Source organism: Dipodomys merriami, unplaced genomic scaffold (genome assembly GCF_024711535.1).
Source record: "Dipodomys merriami isolate MVZ:Mamm:240054 unplaced genomic scaffold, mDipMer1.0.p SCAF_52, whole genome shotgun sequence".
Classification (NCBI taxonomy): Eukaryota; Metazoa; Chordata; class Mammalia; order Rodentia; family Heteromyidae; genus Dipodomys; species Dipodomys merriami.
The window spans coordinates 6,070,450-6,092,985 of NW_027206091.1; the positions used below are offsets into that span (position 1 = coordinate 6,070,450).

Here is a 22,536-nt window from a genome sequence, read left to right on the forward strand (position 1 = left end):
AACCACCAGAAAACTAAAATGGTGGTGTGGCTCAAGTGATAGTTTGTGTGCCGTGAGCTAAAGAGCTCAGGGACAGCACCCAGGCCCAGAGTTCAATCCAAGGACTAACAAAAAGAAAAAAAAAAGCTGGGCGCTGGTGGCTCACGCCTGTAATCTAGCTACTCAGGAGGCTGAGATCTGAGGATCGCGGTTCAAAGCCAGCCCGGGCAGGAGAGACCGTGAGACTCCTATCTCCAATAAACCACCAGAAAACCAGAAGTGGCGCTGTAGCTCCACTGGTAGAGTGCTCTCCTTGAGCTGAAGAGCTGAGGGACAGCGCCCAGGCCCATAGTTCAAGCCCCACGACCGACCAAAAAAAAAAGAAGGGCATTCATCATCTTTCTAGGCTCTTGGGCGGGACGGTGTGTGTGCCCCGTGGACGCTGTCCTGGGACAGCACCACATCTGGGGGCTCTGTGGAAGTTACTCTGCGGACGTCACCGTGCCCGTCCCCTCCCCAGCCTGTGCCCCATGGGGAAAGAGGACACCCACTTCCCCAGAGGAATTGCCAAGGTTTTGTTTCCAGAACCTTCTAGCCAACACACTGGGATGTGGAGCTCTGTGGTGAGCAGGCAGTGGCTGGAGGAGGTCCATCGACATAAAGGGCTGGAATATATCTTCTCCTGCACAGGGGCCAGGGAGCTGGTGAGGCCCAGGGGGCCAGGGAGCCCACAGACTCCCCCCACCTGGCACCCCAGGAGCAGCACTGCACCCAGCAGGGCCAGGACACTAGTGGGCGCCATGATGCGGTGGGCGCAGGTGCTGCCCGACCCAGCGCAGGACCCTTTTATCCCTGATCTGGCCATACAGTGCTCAGGGAGGGGCCTGGGTCAGAGGTGTCTTCCGGGAGCACCCTTCCCCCTGCTCCCCCCACGCCCCCACCCCACACCAGACACAGCCTTGATCCAGGGCCTGTGTGTGTGTTGGTGAAGGACAATATCCAGAGTCAACAGAGAGCTGGCTGTTCCCCCTCCACCCGTGTCAGCTGACACAGCAGCCCCAGGGAACATCTCACTAGGCACTGGGGGTGGACAACATCTTCCTGACCCCCACACCCACAGGGCTGGTCTGCTTCAGACTTCAAGCCCTACTTCTGGAAAAAAGAAGAAGAACTAGAACTCTGGCCAAACAGGATACTCATCTGATATCTCGAGAAGCAGGTGCCAGATCCCAGGGGCAGCATCGGCTGTCCACATCCTGAGCCATGACACTTTCTTGGTCTTTGTTCTTATGACCTTGGCCTGAGGCACCTTGAGAAGGAGCGCTGGAGCCGGTGGCCCAATGTGCTTGTGCTTTCTTCCTCAGCAGTGCTGGGGACAGAACTTGGGGTCTCCTGAGGGGTGAAACCAGGGCTCTGCCAGCCAGCACAGCCCAGCCCTCACCTCTGGCCCCTGCTGTTTTTCTCCTCATTTAGACCACAGTAAAAGACTGCTGCCTCTTGACGCTCATGCCTTTCATCCTAGCTACTCAGAGGCTGAGATCTAAGGATCATGGCTCAAAGCCAGTTTGGGCAAAAAGGTCCATGAAACTCTTATCTTCAACTCATCACCAAAATGTCAGAACTAGACCTGTGACTCAAAGTGGTAGAGCACAATCTTTTTTTCTCTCCTTTTTTTGAGATTAAGTGATTGTACAAATTACACAAAATTCTCAGTATTGTGGGAAAGGGATACTTAGTTTTTGTTTTTGTTTTTTTTTGGGGTTCTGGTTGTGGGGCCTGAACTCTGGGCCTGGGTGCTGTCCCTCAGCTCTTCAACTCAAGGCTAGCGCTCTACCACTTGAGCCACAGTGCCACTTCCAGCTTTTTTCTTTTTGCTTATGTGGTACTGAGGAATCGAACCATAGGCCTCATGCATGCAAGGCAAGCGCTCTACCACTGAGCCAGCTTCCCAGCCCAAGGGATACTTAGTCCCAAACAAATTCTAACCTTTGTAAGCCGCATCGTCGATATCATGGTCTGTAACGCTTATGGACTCTACAAAGTTGGACACTATAGATATTTTCCCCAAATACGATGATAATTCACATTTCTTTCCTTTATTGTTTTTTCCCAGCTTACTGTAAGCTGTTCCCTCTTTCTCTCTCCTATCCCATCCCTGTCCTTTAATCAATGTGCAGTACAGTTGATGGGTACCTCTATTGTGTGTTTTTCCTGTGTCCTCAGATTCTGTGTCCTAGTTTCCCTCGGATGTGTGCATGTATGTCATAATATACTATCTATTTGGGGGCTGGGAAGTTGGCTCAGTGATAGAGTGCTTGCCTTGCATACCTGATGCCCTGGGTTCGATTCCTCAGCACCATATAAGAAAAAAGCCAGAAGTGGCGCTGTGGCTCAAGTGGTAGAGCACTAGCCTTGAGCTGAAGAGCTGAGGGACAGCGTCCAGGCCCAGAGTTCAGGCCCCACAACCGGACCCAAAAAAAACAAACAAACAAAAAAATATATATATACTATCTATTTGGTCAGCAACATGGGGTTATTTAGAAATGATTCGACCAGATGAGTGCAGGTCCTTTGTTTGTCAAGTCCTGTTTACTTGGTCATATCTCTTTGAATTTTGTATTTAACATCCACATATCAGGGAGACCAGATACCTTTTGTCTCTTTGCTCTTGGCTTTTTTTTGGGTGATTTTTGGCCACTCACCTATCCTCTGTTCCCATGGCTGGCTCCACATCCTGGTTTTGGGGAGCTCTGTGCCATGCAGGTCAGGAAGCTTGGATTATTTTGGGGGGCTACCACAACAGGATGTGGGTTTCCGAATGGATGCACTGAAAAAGGTCAGCAGTTACTGCTCTTTTGGCAAAGGGTCAGACCAGGTTTTTCCCCAGAGGAACACAGCATAGGGATTAACATCTCTGCCATTTGCTTCCTGGTGGGAGGGACTTCCTGTGTTTACTCACCCCACTCCCTGGGCCCAGGGCCCACTTGGGGACTCAGGAGGGCCTGGCCCTTAGGCAGTGGGGATCAGCAGGGCAGGTGAGGGCTGGGCAGGGGGTGGGTGGGGTGCAGAGGTTTAAAAGCTGCAGAAACCCTGCCTTGAGCTCATCCTCCAGCAGGGGAGCCATGAAGCAGACACTGCTTGTGCTGGCCTTGCTCTTGTTGGACCTGGGCTTCCAGTCAGGTGGGAGAGGTAGGAGGGAGGGCAGATGGCTTTCTGGATCCTTCCACGGGCCTCTCCAAGCTGTATCTAGGGACAGATGGAGGGGATGGTTGGGAGGACCCTGCCCAGAGTCCTGAGGAAACCTCAAAGCTCTGAGCCTCCAATGGGAGGGGGATTTAGGAGTTGGGAGCTAGTCATGGTGCCTGAACTTAGGGCCTAGGCGCCATCCCCGAGTTATTCTGCTCAAGGCTAGTTTTCTATCACTCTGAGCCATTCCCAGTTTTCTGGTGGTACCTTGGAGATCTTTGTGCCCAAGGCTTAGCACTCTGCTTACTACTTAGGCCACGTCTCCCTCCACTATCAGCTTTTTGGTGGTTCAGTGGAGATCAGAGTCTCAGCAACATTCTTGCAGGGTGTGACTTCAAAACACCATCTTCAGATGTCAGCCTCCTGAGTGGCTAGGATGACAGGTGTGAGCCACCCTCGCCCAGCTTGGATGGGGCCCTTAATGGAAGGTCTTTCCTGACTGTTTACAGCCCGACCTTGTCCCATTTTTTATGGAATCATCAGTGTTTTGACCATTGGGGACAAGAGAGCCTTGAACACCTCCCTGTTGGGCGTGGGTGCCACGGAGGAGGAGAAGGCGGCCTTCAGGAAGATCCAGGAGTGCTACAATGAGGCCGGAGTGACAGCAAAGTTGTTGGATTTCGTCGTCATGGTAACATGTTCCCTGAGAGCCACACTGTAGATGGCTTCCTCCAGATACAGCAGCCATCAGCAGTGTGTGCAGCTGGGCACACTGCCCCACCCCCCCATAGCCACACAGCTGACACTACCACAGGGGCATGGCCAGCCTGCTCTGCCACATGTTCCTACCATGCCTGGCAATCTCCCCTAAAATGAGCCAATAGAATAACATCAGACAGTACTGCCAGGCACCGGGGGCTCACACCTCTCATCCTAGTTACTTAATAGGCTGTGATCTGAAGATCAGAGGTTTGGAGCCATGGGCATGGGGCTGGGAAGGTGGTTCAGTGGTAGAGTGCTTTCCTTGCATGCATGAGGCCCTGGGTTCAATTCCTCAGCACCACATAAGCACAAAAAGCTGGAAGTGGTGCTGTCGTTCAAGTGGTAGAGTGCTAGCCTTAAGCTGAAGTGCTGAAGAGCTGAGGGACAGCGCCCAGATGCAGATTTCATGCTCCACTACTGACACACATACACAAAAAGACTCATGGGCATACCTTCTGGGACTGACTATGAACTGAGATCCTCAGGTCTCAGCCCCTCAGTAGATAGTATTACAGACATGAGACACCAGTGTCAGGCTTGGCTTTGAATCTTGATCCTTTGTTTTTTTTGTTTTTGTTTTTGTTTGTGGGGCTTGAACTCTTGGCCTGGGCGCTGTTCCTCAGTTCTTCAGCTCAAGGCCAGCGCTCTACCACTTGAGCTACAGGGCCACTTCCGGTTTTCTAGTGGTTTATTGGAGATAAGACTTTCACTAAGTTTTCTGCCTGGGCTGGCTTTGAACCACAATCCTCAATCTGAGCCTCCTGAGTAGCTAGGATTATAGGTGTGAACCACTGTAGCCTGTCTTGAGTGTTGATCCTTACATCATCGCAGAGTTCTGAGTAGCTGGATGACAGGCATGAGCTCAGGGCATCCAGATATAAGACATTTCTTGAACAAGTAAAGGCGCACAGGGTGCCTGAGGCTGTTTATAACAATCATATATGTGTGGGTTATTTTCATTTGAATTTGTTTTTTTTTTTGTGTGTGTGGGGGGGGGTCCGGTCATGGGGCCTGAACTCTGGGCCTGGGCACTGTCCCTCAGCTCTTCAGCTCAAGGCTAGCGCTCTACCACTTGAGCCACAGCGCCACTTTCGGCTTTTTTTCTTTTCTTTTTTTTTTTTTTTTGTCGGTCGTGGGGCTTGAACTCTGGGCCTGGGCCCTGTCCCTCAGTTCTTCAGCTCAAGGCGAGTGCTCTACCACTTGAGCTACAGCTCCACTTCCGGTTTTCTGGTGGTTTATTGGAGATAGGAGTCTCGCGGTCTTTCCTGCCCGGGCTGGCTTTGAACCGTGATCCTCAGATCTCAGCCTCCTGAGTAGCTAGGATTACAGGCGTGAGCCACCAGCGCCCGGCTCGGCTTTTTTTCTTATGTGGTGCTGAGGAATCGAACCCAGGGCCTCAAGCATGCAAGGCAAGTGCAAGTGCTCTACCACTGAGCCACCTTCCCAGCCCCTTGAATTTGTTTGTCTGTTGTGGGACTTCAACTCAGAGCCCTCACACTGTCCTGGGCCTCTTTGTGCTTCCCGCTAGTGCTCTACCCCTTAAGCCACAGAGCCATTTCCCATTTCTTTTTTAGTGATTAATTGGAGAGAGAAGTCTCAGGGGGAGTTTTCTGCCCAGGCTGGCTTCGAAGCTCAATCCTCAGATCTCAGCCTCCAGAGGAGCTAGGATTACTGGCATGAGCCACTGGCACCTGGCTTACATGTGTGTGTGTAGAACACATTCATATCCCACACACCTGACAGATACCATCAGGTACAGGAGATTTTCCACAAACCCAGACTCAGCTGCCCCTGCCCCCATGTCCTCCAGAACCTTCTAAGTTCTTTTTCCCTGACTGGGGAAACTGTTCACATTCTAACTTGATAGTTGTGTGTGGCCTCCAGTCCCTGCTGGGGCAGGTACACTGTGAGCTAGAATTTCCTGCTGTGATGGGGCTGAATCACTGGGGGTGAGGGGGTTGGGTGATCCTGGGGGCACTGGCTAGTCCTGCCAGAGCTCCAGCATGTGCAGCACCTCCATCCCTGCCCCTCCCCCTCACACCCTTGTTTCTCTTTTTCAGAGCACCATCACCACCAGCCCAGAGTGTATCTTGTTTTATTTTAATTTTCTTGTTCAAGATGTTATTATGGTCATAGTGGTCTGAGTCTTTTGCCACTGGTGCCTGACCAACCACCCATTCATGATGGACTCCATCCCAATGCACTGGACTCCAGATACCTGTGTCCACCCATGGCCGATTTGACTCCTGTGTCTGAATAAAAGCCAGGCAGCCTAGCTCCGTGTGCCTGCTGTCTGCCTGCTGTGTGGGCTGCATGCGGGGCCTGGCAGGAAATCTTGGGATGTGACATACATGGCTACTCAGCATAGGGTCTAGCATCAGGGGAATCAGGGTGACTCTAGACCCTGCCACTGAGTAGCTGTGTGCTGTTGGGACACAGCCATGTCATCTTTCTGATGGTATAAAATAGGTGCTGTGTGCTGGAAGGTGGCTCAGTGGTAGAGCGCTTGCCTTGCATGCATGAGGCCCTGGGTTTGATTCTTCAGCACCACATAAACAAAAAAGAAAAAGCCGAAAGTGGTGCTGTGGCTCAAGTGGTAGAGAACTAGCCTTGAGCTGAAGAGCTGAGGGACAGTGCCCAGGCCCAGAGTTCAGGCCCCACAACTGGACCCCCAAAAAAAAAAAGAACCTCACAGACTTTTCTGCCCAGGCTGGCTTTGTACTGCTATCCTCAGGTCTCAGCCTCCTGAGTAGCTAGGATGACATGTGAGCCACCAGTGCCCAACTGAATTTTCTTTTTTTTTTTTTTTTGGGTCCGGTCATGGAGCCTGAAATCGGGGCCTGGGCGCTGTCCCTCAGCTCTTCAGCTCAAGGCTAGCGTTTTACCACTTGACCCACATTGCCACTTCCGGCTTTTTTCTTTTTTTGCTTATGTGGTGCTGAGGAATCAAACCCAGTGCCTCAGGCATGCAAGACAAGTACTCTACCACTGAGCCACCTTCCCAGCCCCTTGGTACAAGTCTTGAATACTGGCTCTTATGATCTTGCTTAGCTTTTGCACTGAAGGCTGATGCTCTACCACTTGAGCCACAGCTCCACTTCTGGCTTTTTGGTGGCTAATTGGAGATAAGAGTCTTTTTTTTTATTTAATTTTTTTTTATTTTTGGGTCCCGTCGTCGGGCCTGAACTCTGGGCCTGGGCGCTGTCCCTCAGCTCTTCAGCTTAAGGCTAGTGCTTCACCACTTGAGTCACAGCGCCAGTTCTGGCTTTTTTTTTTTTTTTGCTTATGTGGTGCTGAGGAATCAAACCCAGAGCCTCAGGCATGCAAGGCAAGCGCTCTACCACTGAGCCACCTTCCCAGCCCCTGGGGATAAGAGTCTTTTGGACTTTCCTGCCCAGGCTGCCTTCAAACCGGGATCCTCAGATCTCAGCCTCCTGAGTAGCTGGAATTACAGGTGCGAGCTTATACTGGTGCCTAGAGTATGGTCCGTCCAATGTTCATGGATTCATGTGTGTCCTCTTTTTTTTTTGGTCCGTCATGGGGCCTGAACTCTGGGCCTGGGCATTGTCCCTCAACTCTTCAGCTCAAGGCTAGCATTCTACCACTTGCGCCACAGCACCTCTTCCAGTTTTCTGGTGGTTCATTGGAGATCAGAGTCTCATGGACTTTCCTGCCCAGGCTGGCTTTGAATAGTGATCCTCAGATTTCAGCCTCCTGCGAAGGTAGGATTACAGGCGTAAGCCACCAACACTTGGCTGTATCATCTTACTAAGTGATAATGATATAACATTCAAAAGAAATTCATCAGGCACTGGTAGCTCACGCCTGTCATCCTAGTTACTCAAGAGGCTGAGATCCAAGGACAGGGGTTCAGGATAGTCCATGAGGCCCTTATCTCCAGGTAAACACCTAAAAAGCCAGGCGTAGAGCTCAAGTGTTGGAATGCCAGCCTTGAATAGAAAAGGCTAAGGGACAGCACCCAGGCTCTGAGTTCAAGTCTCAGGACTGACATTAAAAAAATATATGTGTGTGTGTGTGTGTGTGTGTGTGTGTGTATGAAAAATTGAAAAGTACATCTATAGTCCACAGCTCATCAGTTGGAGGAAAGTTCTATAAGGTGCCTTCCCTGGTTCCAACATACCAGGGATCCCCTACTCTCCCCCACCCCCTTCCCCTTACAGGGAGACGACTCCGAGGCAAGGCGTTCTACAACGTGGGCGAGAAGGTGTACTGCCAGGAGGACTTCCTGGTGAGTTCAGGCTGGGCCCTGAGTTCAGGCTGGGCCCTCGGGCTGTGCCACGGGTGGGAGCCGGGGACCTTTGGAGCACCCAACTTCCGGTTTCCTGTATTCCCTCCGCTCAGTACTCTGGGTTCCAGCAAACGGCCGACAAGTGCAGCGTGTGCGGGCATCTCATCATGGACATGGTGAGTGCTTCCCCCTCCCCCGCCCGCTAGCGCCCCTCAGACCCCACCCTGCCGCCTGCTCCACGCCTGCTGGGGATCCCTTTAGGGGCAGCCTTGAACACCTTCCATCCCCAGATCCTGCAGGCCCTGGGCAAGTCTTACCACCCTGGCTGCTTCCGCTGCTGCGTGTGCAACGAGTGTCTGGACGGGGTCCCGTTCACGGTGGACGTGCAGAACAAGATCTACTGTGTCAGAGACTATCACGCGTGAGTGGCCTGCACCCAGGAGGGGCCCCCGTCCCCACCCCGGCTGGCCCCCCACCAGTACTTGTTTTCTTTTGTGTCTGTCTTGGGGTTTGAACTCAGGGCCTGGGTGCTGTCCCTGAGCTTTTTTTGCTCAAGGCTGGCGCTCCACCACTTTAAGCCACAGCATCATTTCTGACTTTTTGCCGGTTCATTGGAAAGAAAAGTCTCACCAGGGTTGGCTTTGAACCACGATCCTCAGATCTCAGTCTCTCCTGAATAGCTAGGATGAGAGGCGTGAGCCACCAGCGGCACCCGTTTCCCATCATTGTTTCACTCAAGGCTGGTGCTCTACCACTTGAGCCACCCCTCCACTCCTCAATTTCTGCTGGATCACTGGAGAAAAGAGGTCTCCCAGACTGGCTTTGAACTTCTTTTTTGAACTGCCCTGAGATTCTTTTGTTCAAGGCTAGCACTCTACCCCTTGAGCCACAGCGCCACTTCCGGCTCTTTCTGTGTATGGGGAACTGAGGAATGGAACCCAGGGCTTCATGCATGCTAGGCAGGCAGTCTACCACTAAGCCACCTTCCCAGCCCCTATGTGGCTGTCTTAAAAATCAGTGCTGGAAAGCCGGGCGCTGGTGGCTCACGCCTGTAATCCTAGCTACTCAGGAGGCTGAGATCTGAGGATCGCGGTTCAAAGCCAGCCCGGGCAGGAGAGACCGTGAGACTACTATCTCCAATAAAACCACCAGAAAACCAGAAGTGGCGCTGTAGCTCAAGTGGTAGGGCGCTTGCCTTGAGCTGAAGAGCTGAGGGACAGCACCCAGGCCCAGAGTTCAAGCCCCACGACCGACAAAAAAAAAAAAAAAATCAGTGCTGGGCATCTGTTCTTTGGCACTCAGGTAGAGCCAGGCCCTAGCAAGGCTCTCAGCCTGAGGTGACCCAGGTTTGGATATTAGGGGAGGGCGTTAAATTACTGGATGTAGAAAGACCTGGCCTGACAGAGCCCGCAGCCTCCAGACCGCCGGGTGTGGAGGCAAATCAGGGAACGTGGTAGAAGTTTAATACCAAGAAAGCTCCACAGACGCCACTTTTCCAGGGCCACGTACCTTGTCTTAACTGGCAGGAGAGACCTGCACCTGGGCCGTGCCGGGGGGCTGCTGTGGGCACAACCACCCCTGTGCCTTTGGCCTCTGGTCACTTGCGGTTGTTGCTTTTATTCTTTCAGGGTATTTGCACCAAAATGTGCCTCGTGCGCCCACCCCATCCTCCCAGCACAGGTAGGGACCATGGCTCACCTGAGGGTGGGCGGGGCCTGGGCCTCCGTGGGAGGGATCAACAGGCGGCACCAAACATGGAGTCACATGGAGATGTAGTCTCCCCCTCCTGACACACACAGCTGGGGCACCCCATGCCTCCCCCACAGGCCGCTCCCTGGGCCCGTTCAGTTCTGCGGTCCAGGTTGGATAGGCCAGGGGAACAGAGGAAGAAGGCCATGTGTTTAGCAGCCGTCCGATGGCTGTCTCAGCGTGCTGTCTGTCTGGTCCTCACTCCAGCCTGCTGACAGTGCTCTTTGCTCTTTTTCTTTGTGGTGCCAGTCCTGGGGCTGGAACTCTAGCTGTAGGCGTTTTTCCTGAGCTTGTGTGGATTTGGTTTGGTTTGGTTTGGGTTTGGGGATTGCTTGGTTTTGTGCAAGGTTGTTCTCTTCCGTCTAAGCTATTTCCGGCTTTTTGCTGGTTGATTAGCAAGATTCTAGAGAACTTTATTTTTTTTCTTTCTTTTTTTTGGTTGGTCGTGGGGCCCTGAACTCTGGGCCTGGGCGCTGTCCCTCAGCTCTTCAGCTCAAGGCTAGTGCTCTACCACTTGAGCCACAGCCCTACTTCCGGATTTTTGTGCCTATGTGGTGCTGAGGAATCGAACCCAGGGCCTTGTGCATGCAAGGCAAGCGCTCTACCACTGAGCCATCTTCCCAGCCCATGGAGGGCTGTTCTGCCCCAACTGGCTTCAACCTCAATCCTCCAAATCTCAGCCTCCTGAGTAGCTAGGATGACAGGTGTGAACCACCAGCAACTGACAAGAGTGGTCTTTTTTTTTTTTCCAGTCCTGGGGCTTGAAATCATGGCTTGGGTGCTGTCCCTGAGCCTCTTTGTGCTCAAAGCTAGTGCTCTACCACTTGAGCCACAGTGCCACATAGGGCTTTTTCTGAGTAGTTTATTGGCGATAGGAGTCTCATGGACTTTCCTGCCTGGTCTGGTTTCAAACCTGGATCCTCAGATCTCAGCCTCCTGAGTAGCTAGGATGACAGGCTTGAGCCACCAGCATCCTGCTAACAGTGGTCTTGAATGCACGTGTAATGACATCCTGTGATGCACAAGAGACCGTGTACGTGTGCATGGGCCTACCTGTGTGCACGCCATACCCGAGGTATCGTAAACCACATGTGTGTCCCTGCTTGTGCTTGTGGCGATCCAGGGAAACGTCGGATCGGGGTGCACACAGCCCCATCATGGCTGGGTCCAGAGATTTGTGGGCTGGCATGTCCAGGGCACTTCTGTGTGTGAGTCCTGTCTCCCTCTCCAGGGCTGTGAGACCACCATCCGTGTGGTGTCCATGGACAGAAACTACCACGTGGAGTGTTACCACTGCGAGGTGAGCCCGGGACTCCCTGCTGGCCCGCTCACCGCACGCCTCCTGCACTGTGCGCATGTTCCCACCCACCGCAGCCCAGCTCTGAGTGTGCGTGCATGCATGTGCTAGTCCTGGGACTGGAACTCAGGGCCTGGGTGCTGTCCCTGAGCTTTTGTTGTTGTTGTTATTGTTGTTTGTGGGGCTTGAACTCTGTCCCTCAGCTCTTCAGCTCAAGGTGAGCACTCTACCACACAAGTCACAGCGCCACTTCTGGTTTTCTGAGTGGTTTATTGGAGATAAGAGTCTTTCCTGCCTGGGCTGGCTTTGAACTGTGACCCTCAGATGTCAGCCTCCTAGAGTAGCTAGGATGACAGGCGTGAGCCACGGGTGCTGGCTTCCCTGAGCTTTGATGCTCAAGGCTTTTGAGCCATATCTCCATTTTTTGCTTTATTGGTGTTAACTGAAGGTCAGAGTCTTTTGGATTTGTCTTCCCCACGGTTGGCTTGGAACTGGGATTCTCGGATCTCAGCCTTCTGAGTAGCTTGGGTTTGTTTTTGTTTTTTCTTTTGTGTGTGTTTGTTTTTGGTTGGTCCTGGAGCTTGAACTCTGGGCTCTTCAGCTCAAGGCTAGCGCTCTACCACTTGAGCCATAAAGCCACTTCTGGCTTTTTGTGCTTATGTGATGCTGAGGAATCAAACCCAGGGCCTCATGCATGCAAGGCAAGCACTCTACCACTGAGCCATCAGGCTTGTTTCACTGCCACATTGTGGGCTGATACCATAACTACCATTGGGTGCGGCTGGACTACTCAACCGCTGTGGTTAGGGCCAAGCTTTCCCCAGCCGCTCCGGCTTCCCCCATCCATGACAGGCCCGCTCCCTGCTTACCCTGGGCCGCCCTGCCCTTCCCTAGGACTGCAGGCTCCAGCTGAGCGGTGAGGATGGACGGCGCTGCTACCCACTGGAGGGCCACCTGCTCTGCCGCCGGTGCCACCTGCGGCGCCTGGGGTCCGGCCTGCTTCCCTCTGCCACCGCGCGCGTCACTGAGCTCTGACAGGGCAGGATTGGACGAGTGGCCCGGGCTCCGCGTGGCTCGCTTGCTTCCATGCCTCTCCGCACCCACTCCTCCTACCCAGCTGCTGTCCCGTCCCCAGGGGCTGGACCCCTGAGCCAAGCTACTTCTATTTATTCACCGTCTGTGCCTCTCAGCACCCCTTCCCGCTGGACACAGGGAGCCGCCAGACACCAGCACGCACTTCCCAGGGTTCAAGCCTCAGGACCTGCCACCCCTCACTTCGCACCCCCCACCTCCCCCAAAAAAAGCCAGAAGTGGAGGTGTGGTTCAAGTGGTAGAGAGCCAGCCTTGGGAGGGAGGGGACAGACACGGAACGAGAGGGTGAGATCTTGAGTTCAAGTCCCCCGTACTGGCACAACATAAGTTAAGAGGCCTGGGGCCTTGTCCAAATCCACTCGCCCCCAAGCAGGGTTTGGTGGTGGTGGTGTGGTGCTCAGGTTTGTGAGTTTTTAGTTTTTGCCCACTGGTGGGTGGGAAAGGTTCCCAGCGTGGGGGGGGAGGAAAGGCATCCTGGGGAAATTGTGGAGATTGGCCATGGCCTTGAGGGGGGTCTCCCCTAGGTCTTCTGGATCCTGGCTTGGGTCGGGGCAGCCCACCTTCCTTGGCAGATGGACAGCCCCTGGTCATGGTGAAGCGGGGCCACAAGGGGGCGCCCTGTGCGCCTGGCTCAGGACACACCTGTGTGGGAGCAGCACACTGCTTCCCGCCCCAGGACAAACATGATGGGGTTTGACTTAAATTAAGTTTTGGGGGGTTCCTGTTGTTGTTTTGGTTGGTTTTCCTTTGAGGATATCTTTATTATACTTTAAAAGACTCGTGTTTTCATTCTAAGAATTTGGGCCCAACTGATTATTTCTTAAAGTTACAGCCAACTCCACAATACATGTCCCAATTTGTGTATCACATGTCTAAACTTCAGGTGGAAAAGAACGTTGTAGTTTTAAAGTATTTTTGTATAAATTCCTCTGAAAATCTCACCGTGTGGGCCTGCTTTTCTGACTTGAGTGTCGGGTAGCGTGGGCTGGATGATGATTTTTTTGTTAAGTACAAGGAAGTTAAAATTCCATAAGTCAGATTATGTGTACATAACCTTTTTGAAAGATGAGTGGAAGCCAAGCATGGTGGCTCACACCTATAATCCCAGCTACTCAGGAGGCCGAGATTTGAGGATTACCATTCAAGGCCAGCTGGGGCAGGAAAGTCTATGAGAAACTTATCTCCAATGAATCACCAAAAAGCTAGAAGTAGAGCTGAGCTCAGGTGGTAGAGCGCCAGCCTTGAGTGACAAAGCTCAGGGTCAGCGCCCAGGCCCTGAGTTTAAGCCCCAGGACCAGCACAAAAAGAGGGAGACTGGGTTTCTTAGAGGATGCTGGAAGAAAGGCTGAGAAGCTCTAGGGAGAAGGGAAGGGAAGTGAACCTGTGCAGGAGCCCAACAGAGCCCAGAGGCCTTCCCTTAACCTCTTGAAAGGCGGGTGCTCCAGACCCAGGCACCTTGGAAGTGTTTGCGTGGCTTCTGGGCGTTGGCCATTGCATTGAGGCCCAGCTCACCCAAAGGAAGGCCCGGGCAGGTGTGCGCATGCGTGTTCATGCCTGTGGTACCTGCATGTTCATATGCGTGCGCCCCTGCATGGGCCTTGGAAGAGGACCTGGCTCTTTCTTGGCCTTGGGGTGCCCTCAGAGCCCCAGGATGGCAGAGGCTGGTGCTGACTCTCCCTAGGACACTCAGACTAGAGTTCTCAGAACTTCAGGCGAATCGGGACGTAGGTAGGCCTCTCCGGAGGGGCAAAGGGGAAGATTGCACATGGTTTGGACCTGGGAGGGGCTGGAGTCCTACAGGCCCCAGGAGGGAGGAGCTGGGGTCAGCAGCTGCCCCACTGGCAACCAAGGAGGGATTGAGCGGCACAGGGTCTGTGATGGGATGCTAGCTAAGACGTTCTCTCTGAGTCAAACCCAACCTTGCCGGTGGTTCACACCTGTCCTAGCTACTCAGGAGGCTGAGATCTGAGGGTCACAATTTGAAGCCATCCCAGGCAAGAAAGTCCATGAGATTCTTACCTCCCATGAGTCACAGAAAAAGCTGGAAGTGTCGCTGTGGCTCAAGTGGTAGAGTGCTAGCCTTGAGCAAGAAGCTCAGGGACAGTGCCCAGGCCAAGTTCAAGCCCCAGGACTGGAAAGAAAAGAAAACAAACATGGCTTTTTCTTTTTTCTTTTCTTTTTTTTTTTTTTTTCATGCCAGTACTAGGGCTTCAGCTCAGGGCCTGGGTATTATCTCTGAGCATTTACTTTTGCTCAAGGCTAGCACTCTACCACTTGAGCCACAACTCCACCCACTTCTGGCTTTTTGGTGGTTCATTGCAGATGAGTCTCATGGATTTTCCTGCCTGGCCAGGCTTCAGACCTCAATCCTGAGATCTCAGCCTCTGAGTAGCTGAGATTACAGGTGTGAGCCAGCAGCACACTATGGCTATGGCTTTTCAGTGGCAGCCTCTTAACCAGCCAGGAGACAGCCTGGGGGGGGTCCCTCCCCCCTGTGAGGACTGGAGAGGGCTCCCAGAGAGACCTGTTGGGACCTGGGGGCACAGGTGGGGGGCGGGGCAGCAGGGAGGGCCAGGTGACCCTTGACCTACAAAGCACAGCCTCGAGGCGCTGCCATCAGGGCAAGTGCCCAGGCCTGGCATCTGCAGATGTCTTGACAGGGCATGATGGGGTCTTACAGAGGGAGGAAACCCAGGAATCTGGGTCCAGAGCCTCGGGCTATGGCATCTCCCAGTCTACAGCACTGGGTTCTGGTTCTTGGAGACCCCAAGGACTGTCTAGAAATCTCTGAGTGGTGGGTAGGAGTGCTTGTCTCCTCTCCCTTCTTCCCTGCGCATCGCTACACACACCTGAGGATTATGGGCAGGCTCTTTCTGGATGTGCCAGGAACATGGCCCTGAGGGGACGAGCTTCTGGAGGTTTCCCAGAGACTGGCAGCAGCATCCCAGGCTGGCACGCTCCGACGGGACGCCCCTGGCCCTGGGGTCGAGAGTGACAAGGGGCATTTGTATACCTGTCACTCACCCAGGGCACCTGCTGCCCCAGACAGTGGCCTGTGTTACACACACCTGCTGGACCCACAGCATGATCCCAAGACTGCTCCAACTCTGCCTTACCTGCCTGATCACACACACACACACACACACACACACACACACACACACACACACCTCTAGACGACGGCTGGCTCACTCCCTGTCTGCTGTCAGCCCTGGGGCCACAGCAGCGTTGGGTGCAAAGCCTTCCCATGCCTTCCCACTTTGGCTTGGACCTTGCATCTTTGACCTGAGCAGGCTGCATGTGCCCATGGACGCCCTGCAGGTGGCGCTGTGGCCCTCGGCCTGGCCCACAGCAGAGTGTTGCCACCCCAGGCTGAGGCTGTGTGTGGGGCTCAGCCAGGACTTGGGGGCTCTGAGGTTTAGACTGGGCCTAACCACCCCCCTCCACCCCTTTCTGTTGCCCCAGGGAGTAGAGAATGTTCAATAGAGGACAAGAGGTCTACCTGGGCCAATGAGAAGTGGGGGCAAAGTGAGGCTGGTGACCCTGGCGTTCCCCAAGGGAATGGGTGTGGATGGATCAGGATTGGATCTAAAATGTACCCCCCAGCAGAGCGCTGTCAGCTCACGCCTATCGTCTCCACTACGCAGGAGGCTGAGATCTGAGGATCATGGATGGAAGCCAGTCCAGGCAGAGAAGACTGTGAGACTTATCTCCAAGGGAAGTGGAGGTGTGGCTCAAAGTGGTAGAGCACCAGCCTTGAGCACAAAAACTTAGGAACAGCACCCAGGTCCTGAGTTCAAGGCCCAGGACTGGCAAGTGTGTGTGCATGCAAACACACAAACTACAATTTTGACTTTTTTATTTTTCTAGTTAGAAACATTTTATACAACTGCAGTTTTTTTTAATTAGAAAACCAGGGCTGGGAAGGTTGCTCAGTGGTAGAGCGCTTGCCTCACATGAATGAGGCCCTGGGTTCGATTCCTCAGCACCACATAAACAGAAAAAGCTAGGAGTGGCGCTGTGGCCCAAGTGGTAGAGGGCTAGACTTGAGCTGAAGAGCTGAGGGACAGCGCCCAGGCCCAGAGTTCAGGCCCCACGACCGACCTCAATAAATAAGTAAATTGGAAAGCTCTTGGGAAGAAAGATTATCACTACAAGCTCAAAATTTCTCATGCCCTTGTTAAGAGGAAGCAGGTGACTTTGTGTGTGTGGGCTGTGTGTGGGTGTGGATATGGGTGAGCTGGTCCTGGGGCTTGAATTTAAGGCCTGAGTCCTGGGTTCAGGCTTCACTTGGTCAAGGTGAGTCTCCTCTGCTCTTCAACTAGAGGGCGCCCCCAGTGGTCAGGTGGTGGCATGCACCGTGGAGCCAAAGGGGAAGGTGGATGGGAGCAGGGCCCTGAGAAGGGATTCCTGCTCCTGTCCTCCAAGAACTAAGTTTTGGGGTGAGTCCCCGCCATGTACTTGGGTTTGTGGGTCCTTTTCTGCCTTATGTGGTGGTGCAGGCAGGGCGCTCGGCCGCCTCCAGCACAAGGGGCTCCACAAACTGCTTTGCTTCTGAGTGCCAGCCTCCGGACGTTGGTGACAGCAAGTGCAAACTGGGGGATGCACGCTCCCATCCCCCACCGTGGTCACCCCATGCCTCCTGAGCCTCTCATCTCGAGGGTCTGAGGGCTCCTAGGGAGCCTCATGGTGAACCCCAGCACATTCACAAGGACCTGAAAGAGGGGGCCAGAGCCATCCCAGACACTGCAGGAGGTAGAAGGACCTGAGAAAAACCCAGGTGAGAGCCGCAGAGGGGTCTGAGGGCCCTCGAGACTCTTCTTTTAGGATAAACTGAGGCACACTGACAGTTGATGTCTAGGTTCTGAACTCTGAACTTTGCCCTCTGCTCTTTCTCTGCCAGCACACACTTGAAGTGGAGCCTTTTCTCACTTTTTCTTTTAGGGGTTGGGGTGGTCCTGGGACTTGAACTCTAGGCCTGGGTGCTGTCCCTCAGCTTTGTTCTCAAGGATAGATCTCTGTCTACCAATGGAGCCCCAGCTAACATCATGGCTTTGGTGGTGGTGGTGGTGGTGGTGGTGGTGGTGGTTAGTTGGAGATCAGAGTCTCCTAGACTTTCCTGCTCAGGCCAGCTTCAAATTGGGATCCTCAGTCTCAGCCTCGTGAGTAGCTTGGATTACAGATACCCACTACCCAGCACCTGGCTGTACCCACTCCTTTGTTGGCCTCACCACAGCCCTGCAGATAGGTGCTACTTCACTTAAGAGGCTCAGAGAGGGACAGAGACAGACGCATACGTGCACAGCATTTTGTGTCTCTAGCAGTGGGCAGAGCATATCATGCCACGGGGACCTGAGTGGACCTTCCTGGACCTGAGATCCTTCCTCTGTAAGAAGAGGATTCAACTGGGTGCCAGTGACTCATGCTTGTCATCCTAGCTACTCAGGAGGCTGAATCTGATGGTCACAGTTCAAAGCCAACCAGAGCAGGAAAGTACATGAGACTCATCACCGATTAACCACCAGAAAACAAGAAGTGGTGCTGTGGCTCAAGTGGTAGAGCACTCGCCTTGAGCTGAAAAGCTGACAGCATAGGCCCAGAGTTCAAGTCCCACAACACACACACACACACACACACACACACACACACACACACACACAAGAGTCTCACCAAGCTGAGTGTGGAGTGGCTCACATCTGTCATCCTGGCTACCCTGGAGGCTGGAATCTGGGGATCCTCGTTCAAAGCCAGCCTAGGCAAGGAAGTCTGAGCCTCTTACCTCCAATGAACCCATCAGAAAACTGGCATGGGAGCTGTGGCTCAAAGTGCTGGAGCACTAGCCTTGAGTGGAAAAGCTCAGACAGGGCCGGGGGGCTCTGGGGGACCAAGCCCCAGGACTGACAACACAAAAAGAGTCTCATGCACTTTCCTGCCTGGGTTGTCTTTGACCCTCAATCCTCAGATTTCAGCGTCCTGAGTAACTAGAAGCGACCTCCATGTACGGCAACTACTTTTCTTTTTGTTTCATTCCTTTTTTGTTTTTTCTTTCTTTTCTTTTTGTTGGTCCTGGGACTTGAACTCTGGGCCTGGGCACTGTCCCTCAGCTCTTCAGCTCAAGGTGAGCTCTCTACCACTTGAGCCATCCTCCCAGGCCTGGCACAATTTTTCTTTTTTAAAGAAGACAAACTCAGGCTAAACAGGATGTTCATCCAGGATCTCCTGAAGCCGCTGCCAGGTCGTAGGGGCAGCTCTGACCCTCCATGTCCTGAGAGCGGTGACACTTTCTTGGTCTTCACTGTTCTTGGCCTGGGTCCCTTGAGGTCTGGCCCAGGAGCAGGTGGCCCAAAGCGCTTGTCATTGCTTCCTGGGTGCTGTGGGACAGAACTCGGTGCTCCTGCATGGTAGGCAGGCACCTGCCACCCAGGGCTCATGCCTGTCATCCTAGCTAATCAGGAGGCAGAGATCTGAGTGCAGAGGTTCGAAGCCATCTTGAGCAGGAACATCCATGAGACTCTTATCTCCACTTCATCATTTAAAAACCAGAAACAGAGCACCAAAAATGATAGAGCACCAGCCTGAGAACAAGAAAGCTCAGGCAGAACAGCAAAACCCTGAGTTCATGCCCCAGGACATCAACACAGTGGCTGGGAGTGTGGCTCCCTGGTAGTGTGCTTGCCTAGCACTCATGAAGCCCTGGGTTCGATTCCTCAGTACCACATACACAGAAAAAGCCAGATGGGGCTGGGAAGGCTTCTCAGTGGTAGAGCGCTTGCCTTGCATTCATGAGGCTCTGGGTTCAATTCCTCAGCACCACATAAGCAGAAAAAGCCGGAAGTGGCACTGTGGATCAAGGGGTAGAGCGCTAGCCTTGAGCTGAAGAGCTGAGGGACAGCGCCCAGGCCCAGAGTTCAGGCCCCATGACTGACAAAAAAAAAAAAAAAAAAAAAAGTATTCCAGGAATTTGTCTCTTTGGGAGTGAGAGGGAGCTGGGTGGGTGAATGAGGACCTTGCCAGCCTCCAGAGCCCCACTAAGAGCCCCCTCCCTTGAAAGGAGGGGAAATCAGGGCCCTAGCATGGTGTCACCTGCTGTGGGAGAGGCCCAGGCTGGACCTGGCCGCAGCAAAGGTGTCCAAAAGATCTGTTGAGTTCCTGCCCACACCTGAGTCCCAAGGTCTGAGCTGAGACACCACCAGTTTTCCGGGTGATTTTTGGCTCCACTTCCTGGTTTGGGGGACTCTCTGCCATGGAGGCCAGGGGAAGGATGTAGTCAGGAAGCATGGATAATTTTTGGGGGCTGTGACCGGACATTGGATTCCGAATGGATGCACTGAGAAAGGTCAGCAGTTATTGCTCTTTTGGCAAAGGGTCAGACCAGGTTTTTCCCCAGAGGGACACAGCATGGGGATAAACATCTCTGCCATTTGCTTCCTGGTGGGAGGGACTTCCTGTGTTTACTCACCCCACTCCCTGGGCCCAGGGCCCACTTGGGGACTCAGGAGGGCCTGGCCCTTAGGCAGTGGGGATCAGCAGGGCAGGTGAGGGCTGGGCAGGGAGTGGGTGGGGTGCAGAGGTTTAAAAGCTGCAGAAACCCTGCCTTGAGCTCATCCTCCAGCAGGGGAGCCATGAAGCAGACACTGCTTGTGCTGGCCTTGCTATTATTGGAGCTAGGCTTCCAGTCAGGTGGGAGAGGTAGGAGGGAGGGCAGATGGCTTTCTGGATCCTTCCACAGGCCTCTCCAAGCTGTATCTAGGGACAGATGGAGGGGATGGTTGGGAGGACCCTGCCCAGAGTCCTGAGGAAACCTCAAAGCTCTGAGCCTCCAATGGGAGGGGATTTGGGACTTGGGGAATAGTCATGGTGACTGAACTTAGGGCCTAGGCGCCATCCCCGAGTTATTCTGCTCAAGGCTAGTTTCCTATGACGCTGAGCCATTCCCAGTTTTCTGGTGGTACCTTGGAGATCTTTGTGCCCAAGGCTTAGCACTCTACTTACTACTTAGGCCAAACCTCCCTCTAATTCCAGCTTTTTGGTGGTTCAGTGGAGTTCAGAGTCTCACAAACTTTCCTGTGGGGTGTGGCTTCAAAACACCATCTTCAGATCTCAGCCTCCTGAGTGGGTAGATGACAGGTGTGAGCCACCAACAGATGGGGTACTTAATGGAAGGTCTTTCCTGACTGTGTTTCCAGCCCAAGCTTGTCCCATTTTTTCTGAATTCTTCGGTGCTTTGCTCCTTGGGAACCCCAGATCCTTAAACACCTCCCTGTTGGGAGTGGGTGCGACGGAGGAGGAGAAGGCAGGCTTCAGGAAGATCCAGGAGTGCTACAATGAGGCCGGAGTGACAGCAAAGTTGTTGGATTTCGTCGTCATGGTAACATGTTCCCTGAGAGCCACACTGTAGATGGCTTCCTCCAGATACAGCAGCCATCAGCAGTGTGTGCAGCTGGGCACACTGCCCCACCCCCCCCCCCATAGCCACACAGCTGACACTACCACAGGGGCATGGCCAGCCTGCTCTGCCACATGTTCCTACCATGCCTGGCAATCTCCCCTAAAATGAGCCAATAGAATACCTTCAGACAGTACTGCCAGGCACCGGGGGCTCACACCTCTCATCCTAGTTACTTAATAGGCTGTGATCTGAAGATTGGAGATTTGGAGACATGGGCATGGGGCTGGGAAGGTGGCTCAGTGGTAGCATGCTTGCCTTGCATGCATGAGGCCCTGGGTTCAATTCCTCAGCACCACATAAGCACAAAAAGCTGGAAGTGGTGCTGTGGTTCAAGTGGTAGAGCGATAGCCTTGAGCTGAAGAGCTGAGGGACAGTGTCCAGATGCAGAGTTCAGGCTCCACCACACACACACACTCCCCCACACAAAGACTCATGGACATTCCTTCTGGGGCTGGCTATGAACCTTGATCCTCAGATCTCAGCCTCCTGATAGCTAGGGTTATGGGCTGGAGCCACTGAACCTGGCTTGACTTTGAATCTTGATGTTCAGATGCTAGATTTTTGAGTAGCTGGGATGACAGGCGTGAGCTCAGGGCACCCAGATATAAGAAATTTCTTGAACTAGTAAAGGCCCACAGGGTGCCTGAGGCTGTTTATAACACTCATACACGAGTGGGTTTTTTATTTGAATTTGTTTGTCTGTTGTGGGTCATGAACTCAGGGCCCTTACACTGTCCTTGTGCCTCTTTGTGCTCCAGGCAGCGCTCTACCCCTTAAGCCAGGAGCCACTTCCAGTTTTGTTAGTGGTTAATTGGAGAAAAAAGTCTCAGGGGGAGTTTTCTGCCCAGGCTGGCTTCTAACCTCAATCCTCAGATCTCAGCCTCCAGAGGAGCTAGGATTACTGGCATGAGCCACTGGCACCTGGCTTACATGTGTGTGTTTAGAACATGTTCATACCCCACACACCTGACAGATACCATCAGGTACAGGAGATTTTCCACAAACCCAGACTCAACTGCCCCCTGCCCCCATGTCCTCCAGAACCTACTCAGCTCTTTCTCCCTGACTGGGGAAACTGTCCACATTCCCCCTTGATGGTTGTGTGTGGCCTCTGGTCCCTGCTGGGGCAGGTACACTGTGAGCTAGAATTTCCTGCTGTGATGGGGCTGAATCACTGGGGGTGAGGGGACTGGGTGATCCTGGGGGCACTGGCTAGTCCTGCCAGAGTTCCAGCATGTGCAGCACCTCCATCCCTGCCCCTGCCCCCACACCGGTGTTTCTCTTTTTCAGAGCACCATCACCACCAGTCCAGAGTGTAAACTGTTTTATTCAAGTTTGCTTGTTCAAAATGTTGCTGAGTCTTAGAGGGCTGAGTCTTTTGCCATTGGTTCCTGACCAACCACCAAGTCATGATGGACTCCACCGCAATGCACTAGACTCCAGATACCTGTGTCCACCCATGGCCCATTTGACTCCTGTGTCTGAATAAACCCAGGCAGCCTAGCTCCGTGTGCCTGCTGTCTGCTTGCTGTGTGGGCTGCGTGCGGGGCCTGGCAGGAAATCTTGGGATGTGACACACATGGCTACTCAGCATAGGGTCTAGCATCAGGGGAACCAGGGTGACTCTAGACCCTGCCACTGAGTAGCTATGTGCTGTTGGCCACAGCCATTTCATCTCTCAGATGGTATAAAATGGGGCTGTTTGCAGACTAAATGAGATACATATGCATACAATACACATATATGTATACACACATGTGTGTGTGCTTTTAC

General features: G+C 53.3%; 1 protein-coding gene across 2 annotated transcripts; it reads left to right on the top strand.

Annotated features, from left to right (window-relative positions):
• Nucleotides 1-19,565: 19,565 nt before the first annotated feature.
• On the top strand, nucleotides 19,566-22,223 carry LOC138811317 (androgen-binding protein homolog). 2 transcript variants are annotated; one of them, XR_011367354.1, is made up of 3 exons: nucleotides 19,566-19,650; nucleotides 20,559-20,682; nucleotides 22,054-22,223. XR_011367354.1 is itself a non-coding variant. In XM_069999046.1 (3 exons), exons 1-3 carry the CDS (start codon nucleotides 19,937-19,939, stop codon nucleotides 22,126-22,128), a joined length of 315 nt encoding a protein of 104 aa, XP_069855147.1. In that variant the 5' UTR covers nucleotides 19,934-19,936; the 3' UTR covers nucleotides 22,129-22,223. The 2 variants fall into 2 exon arrangements, 1 of the variants encoding a protein (XP_069855147.1); XM_069999046.1 differs by lacking the exon at nucleotides 19,566-19,650 and adding an exon at nucleotides 19,934-19,994 and having other exon boundaries at nucleotides 20,501-20,682.
• The last annotated feature ends 313 nt before the right edge of the window (nucleotides 22,224-22,536 follow it).